Consider the following 13,609-nt stretch of genomic DNA (forward strand, 5'->3'; position numbering starts at 1 on the left):
GATGTGTGACAGGAATTTTACTAAATGATTTTTAACTCTGAAACCATGAAACTTTAAATCTGTGTAGTAAGTAGGAGTGAACACTTTGTTTATAAAACAATAGGGAAACAAACATTGTACATTTATGTTGAAATTGAAATATTTCTTATGGATTCTTCGGTTCTATTTTTGTTGAGAAAACTATTAAAGCTGTTTCATTAATCTAATTAATAAACATTTTAAATGAGAGGTATTATTTTAATACATTTATCTGTTTGTTAGAACAATTTTTTTGTAGCTAAAAAATCTACCAAAAGTGCAAACTTCCTGGAATCTTTTTATTGTTATAAGTTAAATTTGTAAAGGGAGGAGACTTTTTGTGTTTAAAGTATCTTTATGAATAATAGCTACAAAACTCATCATGTGTTTATTTCATTATGTAACATTATTTTAGAAATTTAAGTGAAGAAAATCTATTTAGAGATGATTTATTGTGACATTTTGACAATCTTATCCCTTCAAGCTCAAACTTATATAATTTTCACCTGTTTATTTAAAATACTAAACTTTAACTTCTTATCAGATGATGATGTTTAATAACCAAACTTTTAATGATTTAAACACATTAATATTTTTCCCAAAGTTTAAAGTTACTGTTTTTGTTTCTATGAGAAAGAAATAGCATCAGAATTATTAAGGATAATGTTGATGACTATGAATTGTATCAGTTACTAATAATATATGTCTAATATTTCATATATATGCCAAGCAACAAAAAAGGTATTGAATAAGTTGATGGAAGATAATATTAATTGAAGTGACTACAAATTCTGAGCCACTTGCTATTACTACTTTTTCCACATTGTTCTTTACAGTGTTTCAGTACCTTATTGAGACTTCATAGCCAGGGTAAGGTGGATGTCATAGTGAACCTCTGGTACTTCAGGTTGATTTTACCCTGATGGAAATAGAAGAACCCAATACATACTTAGTGCTTCTGTATGTTAATGAACTTAAATTCTAACCTGTTTTGACAGAATTGGCCTCTAGATTTATTTCACATCTATTTCATCAGCAACCTCAGAATTAATCTGAGATAAGTACAGAACAGATTTTTAAGTATGTTAATTACTCCCAAGAATTCTCTGTAATAACACTTGTAACCAGAGATGGGAAAATAAAATTTTCACTGTTTAACATATAGTAGCATCATGTCAATAATATGTGTTCCAGGATAGTATTGCATGAAAAGAAAATAGTAGAGCAATTTTTAATAACTGAAAATGAAAGTCTCTCTGGAGAAATGACAGGAATTTATTACAAGGAATGAAAACAGAAAACAAAGGTTTTGAAGATGTATTTTCTTCTTTTATGAGGTTTCATTTCTGAATGTAGTTCCTGTCCCCTTTTTAAATATGATTTAACAAAAAAAACCTTGGTATAAGTCAATATTAAGTCTGGTTTTCCTCAAAGTATCTTAGGTTTTAACTTAGAAGAACCAGGAATCACTTGAAGAGTGGACTATTTAAAACATGATTTGATGTTAGAACCAATCTTTACTTTGTTACTGGAGAATAGTAGTTAAGCAGAAGCCTGTGAATTTCCTATTTTTTCTTTTTATGATCAACTGCTTTGTTCTACCCAAATTAGAACTTTCGAAATCTTAAATGAAGAAATATGATTTTGTTAAGTAATTTTATCTGTTTTTTCTGACACTGCTGAACCTTTAAAGTTATGCTTTTGCTCATATCTGAGTAATTGTGATGCATATGTATTAATATAAAACATAATGTCCACAAAGAATTATGTCTATACTATAAAACTACCCCATTTCACCTATTAGGAAATATTATCTATTGAGGATGCTTCTTAAGCAATGCTGTTCACTAAAAAAGTGAAAATACATTTTTTTAAAAAGAAAAAGGCTTGACATCTTACACTTTAAGGTTATTCCATTAGACTTGAAGTTTTTAAAAAATATTAATGTATTGTTCAACAAGTATTTTATGTTCTCATACTATATATTTTATATATAGTATGTATAAGTGTTTAGGAATGAAGTGAACAATAAATATGATTCCTAATATTTTTGTGCTTATTTTCACCACAGGCTGATGATGCTACAATACATCTATATTAAGTTTTTAGTCTTGAACATAAATGATAAAGATATTATAGCAATTTGTTAAAATGCTATTAGTTACTTGTTTATTAATATGAGGTTGATGTTTACATTTTCAGATGGGCTCTAAATTTATTAAAAATTAATATTTTAGAAGATAATCTGATATTAAGAACTCAGAAGTACAAATTTAGTTGCTTTTAAGTATGGATCCCTAAATTCATATGGAATCAACTTGTTGGTGATGTTCAACATATTAAGTAGGTAGATGCTTTTATGCCAAAGTAAACTTCATTTCACCACTTCTTCCAATCCCCGACTGTATTCATTGATAGGAAAGTAACTCTTTCGGTTTTACTCATTGACTTTCTTGAATTTTTGTTTGACATCTCTTTTCCCCCAAGCAAACAAGAGGGAAAGAAAAGAGACTACTATTCATGAATATGGTCAGGATACCTTTAATACTCATGTGAATTTTTATCAGTCACCATCATGATTTCAAGTCATGAATTTATTTTTACATGCTTATGCATGCATATTTACATGCATTAGTTACTTAATTGATCTTAAATTCCATTAAATTTGAATGAATAGGAGAAAAATTTGTTCATAGGATTTTGTTCTCGTTATATTACATTTTATTTTATTTTGTTTTATTTAAATAATCAGTTTAAGGCTTTTAAAGGTTGATTTGCTCCTGAACTGCTTTGTTCCCAGACATTGCCATCTTCCCCAACTACCACCAAGTCCTCTCCATCTGATCCCATGACCACCTCCAGAGCTAATCAGGTACAGTATCATCCTGTCATCTACACCATACTTTTCACGGGTGATTGCCTGCACACTGGAGAAAAAGATAATGGTGGGTTAAGGATGTATTCGTTCATTCACATATGTGCACCATGATCAGATTCCAAGTAACCTGAGAAAGAAATATCCATTATTCCTGAACCTTTATATGCATTTTTTACTTTAGATAACAAAAATATATTCACATGGTAGACTACAAGAATTTTGGATTTTTCCCTTAAAATTATGACTTAATGGAGCTCTGTGGGTTTTTTATTGAGTCACTGTTTATAATCTTCATTATTGTTTCTTCCTAGGATTATTGGTATATATATTAAGAATGTCATATATGTAAAAAATAAATGTATAAATATGACTTATTGAGCAAAGGTATATCTTTAAAAGTGAATGCATTTTCATTTGTTTTTTATTTTAGACATGCCTTACTATGTAAACGATTTTCAACTTTCAATGAAAAACATTTCTAGCAATCTGAAAGTAACTGAAAATTGGTGTTTGTGATAATTTTAATGCTGTTTAACAACTCAGGAAATGGTATTTTCTTCTAATTTAATACTAGTGTTTTCTTTGGTGGAGTGGCACACTTTGCAATTAGAAATATGAAACTTATGTTTTTGATGATTGTTTTGCTACTGAATATTTGTAGGTCATTTTTCAAAAATGTAGTTATTTTTGGCACATTTAAGTAAATCATCTAAAATATTTATATGTAATCCAGAGCCTAATGTACTTGACAAATGTTGAAAAATATATTCATTAAAATGATTAAACACATTTTCATTTTGTCTGAGTTGAGCTTCATTTAGGTGAGAGATGTTATTTTTTTAATATTTCTACTTTTTTACTAATACAAGGCCTTATGGGATTATTCAAATATTAAATGAAAGCTTATCTTTTTAATATATTTTTCATATAGTTGACTAATAAATTAACTTTGAACTATATTTGCTAACTATATTAAGTGTGCCCTTTGCATGTAATCTAATCTATCAGAATAATTTTGCTCATTTGCCAATTCTAATACTTTTGCAACCTCAGGAAAAATTTTAAAACAATAACTGGAAGCAAAACCAATGTAGAGTGCTATTTTATTCTATAGTAGGAGCTTGATTTTCATTTTATACAGTAGCATTCCCTTTAGAAAAAAAACTATAATACTCACATTTTAGCCCCAATAAATTGGTTAAAATAATACACATCTCTAGTGATGAAACCCAGCACTTCCCTTTGAAGGAAATGATATGAAATAAATGTGAGAACAAAGCTTGTAATATTGATGCATGAAGTTAAAAAGGTGTTTATACATTTGCACTCTCTATGCCTTATTTCTTACATGAACTTTATGTGATATAGAAAACTATTGGAACAACTGACTTTTTTTTTCTAGTGTTTCTCTTGTATTTTATCATTCTTTATTTTTCAAACAAAAGACAAATGAGAACAACAGCAATACAAACAAAACTAACGGTTTTTCTCAGTGTATAAAGTAAAAAATCCTGGATCTGGAAAGAAAAACTATCTCAATAGTTTTGTCTTTGATGTTAGATTTATACTTTCTTTTTTTTATATGAACATGTGAATTTTTATTAATTGATTTCTTTAAAGGCTCATTTATATATTGAAGTTTACTAATATTTTTACCCTCCAGATATATTACTATATCCACCTCTACCAATTCTATTATTTTCCTAATTTGAAATAATAATTCATTGTGGTTTTGTACTTTGTCTACTATACTCTGTTAAATATATTTTATTTATATTCTGGTTTCTTCTGTTTTTATACAAACAAGCATAGTATCTCCTGGATAACAGAAGGCAAGATATAAAAGAAGAACAAAACAGAATTCTTAAATATTGGAATTTTAGTCATCGTCCATTCTTATGTTAGTAGTTTGTACTCATTGTGCTCCCTCGGTATTTCCCAATAGTTTCAACTCCACTAGATTAGCTTAGATCTTTAAGGGTATATAGATAGAAAAATGGGTTCTAGTATGATAATCTTAAAATCTTCATAATTAAAGTGAACTTTTAAACCTATAAGTAATTTTTTTATGTGTTGCAGCTAATAGGATACCCTCTGCTGTTAAAAGCAACCAACTATAAACTTTTTCCTTGTAAATTTTTATAAACCAATGTAAAATACATCCAGTCAACTATTTGTGTTAATTTCATCCGTAATAGCTAAGTGAGTTATAATTGAGTCTATTTTCAGAATAAATAGTTTGTCTATGTTACAAACTAATGTGATAAAAACATCTAAGGGACTATTAATATTCAGAAAATCCAAAAGTAAAAAGCACAGAAAATACACCAAAGAGTAAGTTTTATTGCAATTTCAACATTTAAAAATCTTTTCTTTTAATAATGATTACGTGTTTCAGTACCTACTAAATTTTAATTTTCTACCCTCATGTTTCTACAGATCAGACTATTTCCACAGGTCAGACTGGCAGACTGTAACCACAGTGTTGTGGGTCTATAATAATTTCCCCCCTGAAAATTGAGAAGTCTTACAGAATGGTGGTTAAAAGTCAAGACTAGCACCAAATTGTGTATGATCAAATCCTTGTTCTGCCACTTACTTGCTGAGTAAATTAGGCTTCAGTTTCCCCTTTTGTGCAATTCAGATAATTATAGCACCTCAAAGGGTTGAAGAAAGAAAGAAATTCATTGTTAATAAATAGTACAGTATCTAGAATGTAATATTCACCTTAAATGTTAGGTTATGTTTATTTTTTTATGAAATATCTTTCAAGTGATATGAAAGAGTATTCTTTAAGATGGTGAATAACAGCATACAGCTTATTAAAACTGAGTTTTATCTTTAAAAAAGGATTCTAAGATACTAGTGTTCCTGCTTTTTTAACTCCAAAATATTTCTGTAATCAGTCTCTGTGTGGTTTTTAAGATAGTTTAAACTACACTACAGTTATTTTCTCCTCTAGTGAGAATACTAAGTCATGCATTCTCCAGTGATAAATCATCTTGCTATTATTTCCCTATTGAGAAAGAAAAGTTATAAGGGCTAATAGTTTTATAACTTACACTTTTTTGTGTGTGTGTTGCATATTGCAAAGTGCAACTTTGAGATTTCCAACAGGTGAAATTTTAAATATGAAGCAAATATAAAGATATAATAAATAGAAGTAGATTCTTTAAGCAATGTGTGTTTTAAAAACTTGACAAAATAAAAAAATAGAGGTTTGATCAGTTCTGAGTTATTGATAATAAATTTTTTATTCACTTCAAAATTCAACAAAATGGTTTTGTTAATCAGTCATTGGTGCCAAAAATTAAATTCCAGCCTTAATTTTAGATTCCTGGTGGTTAGCTCACCTAGGATTCTTCTTAAATTTCATGAAAAGAAAAAGGAAAAATAACAATTGCAGAAACATCTGCTTTATGGACACTCATTTACTGATGAATTTGAAATCATATCTCAAAATATAATAAAACAAATGAAAACAGATAACTCATGTATAGCACCTTTGCTATGGTTACAGGAAAACACAGATGAAACCCACTGGTCTTTCTTTAAATTCATGACTGTAGATCTCAAATGAATCCTTAATTCTCAAATAGTCATAAGCCCATTTACTTTTTTACTCTCTAGATGGCTATTTCATATGTTCTCTTCTTTCAACCTCTGTATTAGCTTTCTGTTGCTGTGTAACAAGTTACACAGTGGCTCAGACAGCACCCATTTATTATCTTGTAGTTTCCATAGGTCAAGAGTCTAGGCACTGCTTCGCCGAGTTCTCTGCTCCTGGTCTCACAAAACTGCAATCAAAATATCGGATGGAGTGCATTCTCATCTAGAAGCTTGACTGAAGTCTAATCTGCTTTTAAGTTGATACAGGTTGATGGCAGCATCCAGTTCCTTGAAGTTGTATGACTTAGGGGCCCTGACTTCTTACTGTCTGTCAACAAGAGGCTGCCCAAGTTCCCTGCAGTATGACCCTCAGTACAGTAGGCACTTTCCACTATGGCTATTTACATCTTGCAAAGCCAGCAGGAAAATCTTTCTCCCATGTGTGCTAGCAAGATGAAATCTTACATATTGAACTGAATCACATGTGTGACTTCTCACCTCCTTTACTATACAATATATAATCACAGTAGTGACATTCCATCATTTTGCCACATTCTGTTGATTAGAATCAAATCACAGTTTCCACCCACATTCCAATGGAGAGAATTACACAAAATGTGGCACCAAGGAGGCAGATCCTGGGGCTTTCTAAGAATTCCCCTATCAAACCTTCCAATATCTCTTGCTCCATCCTCACTCCCAACAGATGATCTCAGTTCCTGCTTCACTGAGAAAACTGAAGCAAAGGAAAACTTGCACAAACTCACACTAAACATAAACGTAATACCCACATATTCTACATTCTCTTACCTTCTCCTATCTAAAGCCAGTAATTTCACTTATACATTAAACCTCATCCTTTTTCCTTTACTCGAAGACATCTCTTCAGCAATTCTGCCTTCCCTCTCCTTTATTATCTTTCACTTTTTTGTCTCTATGGAATCATTCCCATCAGCATGCTAATATCTGTTTTTCCCCCATCTTAAAAGACTAAACAAAAACTTTTAATGCCACTCTCCCGACCAGCTAATGCCCCACTTCTTATACTCCTTTGTAGCAAAATTCACAAATTGTTTTCTCTGTTCTCTGTTTTCCAATATGTCTCTTCCTTCCCATTCTTTCTTAGGTCCATTCCAGCAAGATTTTTGCCTCTACCATTTCACCAAAACTGTGTTTGCCAAGGACATCAGTGATGACCACACTGCTAATTCCAGTTGTCTATTCTCAGTACACATGTTACTTGGCCTATTAGCGGTATTTGTCATAATTCGTCACTTCCACTGCCTTGCTAAACTTTCGTTACTTGCCTTCCAGGATACTACACACTTGGGGTTTTACCCCTGCATCATATCATGTGCTTTGTCTCAGAATTCTTTGCTAGTTTTCCTCATCCCACTTAATGTTGGAAATCTCCATGTCTTACGACTTCTTTAGGGTTTATACTTTGTTTCTCCTTATCTAATACCATGGCTTTCATACGTTAACAATCTGCAAAATTTATGTCGTCAGTGAGAGGCAGCTTTACTATGAACTAATGAAGCTTAAGTCTTAAGATTTCTCACCTCTACAAGCTTATTACAAGGCACCGTACCTAATTTTAAGTTCATTACTTTGAATATATTTCCCAAAGATGTCCCCTAAAATTGTATGATACCGGTCCCACATAACTTGGGTTCATATTTATCTCTTAATTCCGCTCTAAGAAACTATAGACTGTATCCAGATTCCCATCCAGCAATTTCCGTTTGCATATCTAATGGACATTTTAAATTCATCAGTCCAAAAAACTACCCTAAACTTGCTCCATCTTTACCAACCTTTACTATCTCAGTAGAGGCAATGCCATACATCCACTTGCTCCAACCAGAAATCTTAGATTCACCCTCACCTGTTTTCTTCCATAACCCAAATCCAGTTTCTATAAGATATAATAGTGACTCTGCCTTTAAAATAGAGGTAGAATCGGGGCGCCTGGGTGGCGCAGTCGGTTAAGCGTCCGACTTCAGCCAGGTCACGATCTCACAGTCCGTGAGTTCGAGCCCCGCGTCGGGCTCTGGGCGGATGGCTTAGAGCCTGGAGCCTGTTTCCGATTCTGTGTCTCCCTCTCTCTCTGCCCCTCCCCCGTTCATGCTCCGTGTCTCTCTCTGTCCCAAAAATAAATAAAAACGTTGAAAAAATAAAAAAATAAAAAAAAATAAAATAGAGGTAGAATCTTAATCACTTCTCGTTACATCTACTGCTATCCTAGTCCATGCCTGTATTATTGCAATAGCCTCCATATAGGATTTCCTACCTTTTCTACCCTTGCTATCCAAAAGTTTGTTCTATACCACGTCTGTATTCCTTTTAAAAATGTGTCAGGTTTTGGTGGGGTTTTTTTCCCCCTTTGCCTATACCTGTGATAGTTTCCCATTTCACTCAGTAAAAGCCGAAATCCCAAAAATGATACCCATTAACTTACAAGATCTGGTCCTTGTCACATTACCTCTTTCATGTCATTTCCTACCTCACCTGCTTACTACTCTGCCTCAGCCAAATTTACCTGCTTGTTTTTCCTTGCAGACAATAGGTGTGCTCACTCCTCAGTATTTTGTTCTTGCTTTTCTCTCTGCTTTAAATTCTTTTATCTCAGAGATTTACTTGGCTAACACCTTCAGAGCCCTCAAGTCTTACTTCAAAATTCGCCTTCTCAATAAGGCCTACTGACCATCCTATGTAATATTGCAGACTGGCCTCCTTCTAGTACTCCTAATTCCCTTTGTCTTGCTGTATTTTTCCATCCCTTCATAGAATACCACATATTTGTTTATTGTCATACTCACTGTGCATCGTCTCACTTTCGTAGAAAGTAAGATGAATGATAACAGGGATCTTTGTTTTATTCTCTCATGTATCAGAAGCACTAACTTGCAACATAATAGGTTCTCAATTAATATTTGTTGAATGACTAGTCTTAGGAGGAAAAATAGGCTTACGGCCTGTATGTTTAAAAATCAGTTTATTTTTAGGAGCACCTGGGTGGTTCAGTTGGTTAAGCGTTCAACTTCGGCTCAGGTCATGATCTCACAGTTTGTGGGTTCGAGCCCCGTATCATGCTCTCTGCTGACAGGTCGGAGCCTGGATCCTGCTTCGGATTCTGTGTCTCCTTCTCTCTCTGCCCTTTCCCCACTCACAAACACTCTCTCTCTCTCAAAAATAAACATTACAAAATTTTGAAAAAATGAGTTTATTTTTGAAAATCCCTTCAAATGAAATTTTGAACATCAGTTCTCTAAAGATCTAAACCACCTGAATAAGGATGCTTTTAAATTTTTTATTGCAATTTAGTTAATTTATTTAATAATATTTGTTTTTTAATAAATTTATTAAAATATATTTTAAATACAGTTGATGTACAATGTTATATTAGTTTAAGATACACAACATTGATGATTTGACAATTCTCTACATTACACAGTGCCATGAAAAGTGTAGTCACCATCTGTCACCACACAATATTATTACATTATTATCGATCCTATTCCCTATGCTGTACTTTGCATCTCTGTGACTTAATTATTTTATAATTTGAAGTCTGTAACTCTTAATTCTCTTCACCTATTCCATCTATCTGCCCACCCCCTCCTTTCTGGCAACCACCAGTCTGTTCTATTTATGTGTTTCTTTATTGAATAAATAAATTGAATATTAAATTAACGGGACATAGCTTTCTTCATTAGACTTCTGTTTTACTCAGAACACAGTTTGAAAGCTAGTCAGGCTCTTGTCTCAGGTATTGTCATAATGCTCCAACAAAAAATTTTCATTTCCTTCAGCGTATGTGTGTGAGTTGGTGTGTGTGTGCACGTGTGTGTAATATCAGGGTAGTGTTCATTAGAAGTGTATTTAAGAAAGTTCCAGAAAAATAATGAAATACAAATGTTCGTTTTAAGAGAAGTGATTTTATTATTTTTATTTTAAGGGAATTGTATTTGTTACACATTAGAGTTTATGTATTGTGCTTACTACTAGGATGAGCTTTATAAAATTGCTGATATTAAAAAATTGCTACTATATGAGTGAAGTTTATTAGTGTATATCATATACATATCAAAATCTGTAAAACTTTCCAAGAATAAATTGAACCAAAAAAAGAATAGAATCCATATTAAGAGAATGTAAAATTTTCATATAAGTACATAAAATGCTTCCTTAATGAATAGACTTAAAATAATTTTGGAAGAGAAAATTTAATAAGAAATAGCAATGTTTTTAAATTAAAATGTAAATGTATTGTAATTTTCATTTTCTCCCCAATTTTTTTGGTATTGTGGGAGCTAGAAACAAAGGCAAAATGATTTTAATATTCATATGAAAAAGAAATGCCTAAGAATTACCAGGAAACTATTAATAAAAGGATTATCAAAAAAACAATATATGTGTGGGACGGCTTACTTGGCTCAGTATTAAAATTTACTATAAAGCTATCATAATAAAAGGAGTGTGATATTAACACAAACAGGTATAATTTATCAGTGAAATTCCAGAAATCCAAGTACATATGAGAATTTACTGTGTTTTATTATATATTAAGAAAGGTAGTATAACTTAGGGATTAAGAGAACTGGGATCTCGAATCATAATCTTTGGCTTCAAATCAAATCTTTCCTGCTTTCTTATTTTCTGATTTGAAGAAACATCTTTAACTTTGCCATGTGTGTTTCTCATCGTTAAAATGTGACTAACAACGGAGCCCTAGATCATAGGTTTGTTATGATTCTTAAATGAATGAATACATGAGAAGCACTTAGAACACTGCCTGGTCCAGAGTAATATTTAAGTGTCATTTTAATCCATTTTAGAAAAGGATGTTAGGCATCAGGGAAAGATGAATCAACATCATAAAACTATACTTTTTTTTTAACCAACAGATAAAATTCTGTGTGTTAATAATGCACATGGATCAGGAACAAATAATCTGTGTGTATGTGCATTTGTAAATTTAAAGTGCTGGCACGGATATGGGAAGTAATCATTCTTATACAATATTGATGTAAGTGCTATAATATTGCAGCTTTTGAGAATCTATCCAGTAAAACTTAATGCACCAATATTTAGGAATATAGAGACAAGGATGTATATCATAGTATTATTTGCAGTGGCAAAAGTTGGGAAACAACCTGACCTGTAACAGGAGAATGACTGAATAAATAATGGTATTACAGAATATTATGGGGTGATGGTATTAAAAATAATAAGTTGGAGCCACATAAATTGGCTAAGAATAGTGTTCATAATATACTGTCTAAAGAATACTAAGTTGCTAAGAAACATATGGCCCTATGTTTAATAGAAAACATCTTGTGTTCATGTATCATAGGGTGATGACTAGGAATATGAACATGATTAACTTTTTCTGTTTATATCTCTGCTTTGTTTTTAAAATGTTAACTGAGAATGTAAAACAAGATGGAGAAAATGACTTCAGTTGTGGTATATACTGTGTTTTGAAGAATATAAAGTGGGAATTTTCCAAGAGAAAGACTAGACCATCTTTATCATTATATATCTGTTTGAGCTACCTGACTCTTCCTTTTTCTAGTTATGGAATGCTTTATTGAGTTTCCAGAAGGGTTACATAGAGAGGGTTCAGGCCTAGAGGAGACATTTATTAAATGACAAAGGAAATGACATTTTTTTCATATTTTGAAGTTATATCAAATTATGTACTATATGTAATATTTTTCTTAATACATCAAAGGTTCTCAATCCTACTTTTACATCAGAAATACCTGTGGAGATACTTACTTAATAGATCTTGCATGAGATTGGGTGTCTATATTTAAAGAGTTAGAGAAATGTTTTCTGAAGCTGTTTACTATATGAAAAATGCATATTAGTTGACTAAAATGATTGTGTACTATACTTACACTGTCTCTTCTCTCAGACTTTAGTTTATTAAGACTTTTTTCATTAAGTAACATACTTTATTTGAAAAATAATAAATTAAAAAATATTTGATTTGTGCAAAAGTTGAAGGGTAGGTGTTAGGTTTAGCATTGAAAACAATAAGAGTTTACTAACTATAACTAGTACAACTTAAATCTATGAAGAGTTATTATGCAAAGGGTGATTATCTTTTCACATAGCATTAATAGTCCTTGACGATTACCAGGAATGATTACCAGGAATGATATACTCTTACGTTGTATATCTTTATGTACAGATTACAAAAATTATGGAAAGGGGTTAAATGAATGCTTCTAACCATAGTCATTCCATTGCAAGCTTCTAAGTTAGTTTGCTATGCTGTAGATAGTGTGTTCTTCACACCCAATGGTGGGAATCAGAGGATCTGCCTGAGAGCAAGTTAAGAATTGCTACTGAAAGCACCTAATTTATGTTTGCATAATACACCTTATGGTAAATACCAGCCTATGTGACCTTCCAAAGTCCCTTTTGAAGGTACAATTTCAAATGAAGATATATTCCTGTTTATGGAAAATCTAGTGCTTTACAGTTACTCAGATTGAAAAAAAAGTGGTATACTTCAGGGAAAAAGAATGAAATAGTCACTCTGTAATGTCGTTTATTTTACATCCCATACATGACTCGGGCATTGGCTCATGAGTAGGCAGATTTGCAATTATCTGTCTTTCTGGACTACCTACTAGGTAAAGGTGTTTTATTTATTTCATCAACGTTTTTCTTGCAGTCATAGCTGTAGTAATTCTTACACCACAGCGTGTTCTCAAGACAGCACATTATACATGCATCTATATAACCAAAGCATTTAATGCTCTGTACTCTGGAATGTGTGTTAGTCTTCTTGCTCTGTGTGTGTGTGTGCGCGTGCACACGCACGTACAGTTCAATAGAATTTTTTGTAATCTTTCAAATAAAGCCATATAAAAGGGGTAGTTATCAAGTTTATTTTCAATATTTTACTTTTTAAAATGCTTAGAAATTGGAAGCATGTGAATGTCTTTGCATGTTCTTTCAGATAAGAGTAGTTTTGCCAGATTAGACAGTTTGAGTCCTATTCACTATAGAATAAACAATTATTTCTCATTTTTTACTTTTCTAATTTATCTTTGATTAAGGAATATCCTAGGAGATAATAAG

At 31.8% G+C, this 13,609-nt stretch overlaps 1 protein-coding gene across 6 annotated transcripts in view; it reads left to right on the forward strand.

Annotated features, from left to right (window-relative positions):
- NOVA1 (NOVA alternative splicing regulator 1) overlaps positions 1 to 13,609 on the forward strand; it is a 150,814-nt gene that overhangs the window by 120,372 nt on the left and 16,833 nt on the right. For 4 of the 6 annotated variants that reach the window (XM_086710014.1, XM_025919295.2, XM_086710018.1 and 1 more), the window contains one exon: positions 2,819 to 2,890. The exons of the other annotated variants lie outside the window; for them this stretch is intronic. In XM_086710014.1, coding sequence (XP_086566140.1) covers positions 2,819 to 2,890 — 72 coding nt within the window. The remainder of the gene's footprint in view (positions 1 to 2,818; positions 2,891 to 13,609) is intronic. 6 annotated transcript variants of the gene reach the window in all.

The sequence above is a fragment of the Puma concolor genome, chromosome B3 (assembly GCF_028749965.1).
Source record: "Puma concolor isolate L17-30 chromosome B3, mPumCon1.1.hap2, whole genome shotgun sequence".
NCBI lineage: Eukaryota > Metazoa > Chordata > Mammalia > Carnivora > Felidae > Puma > Puma concolor.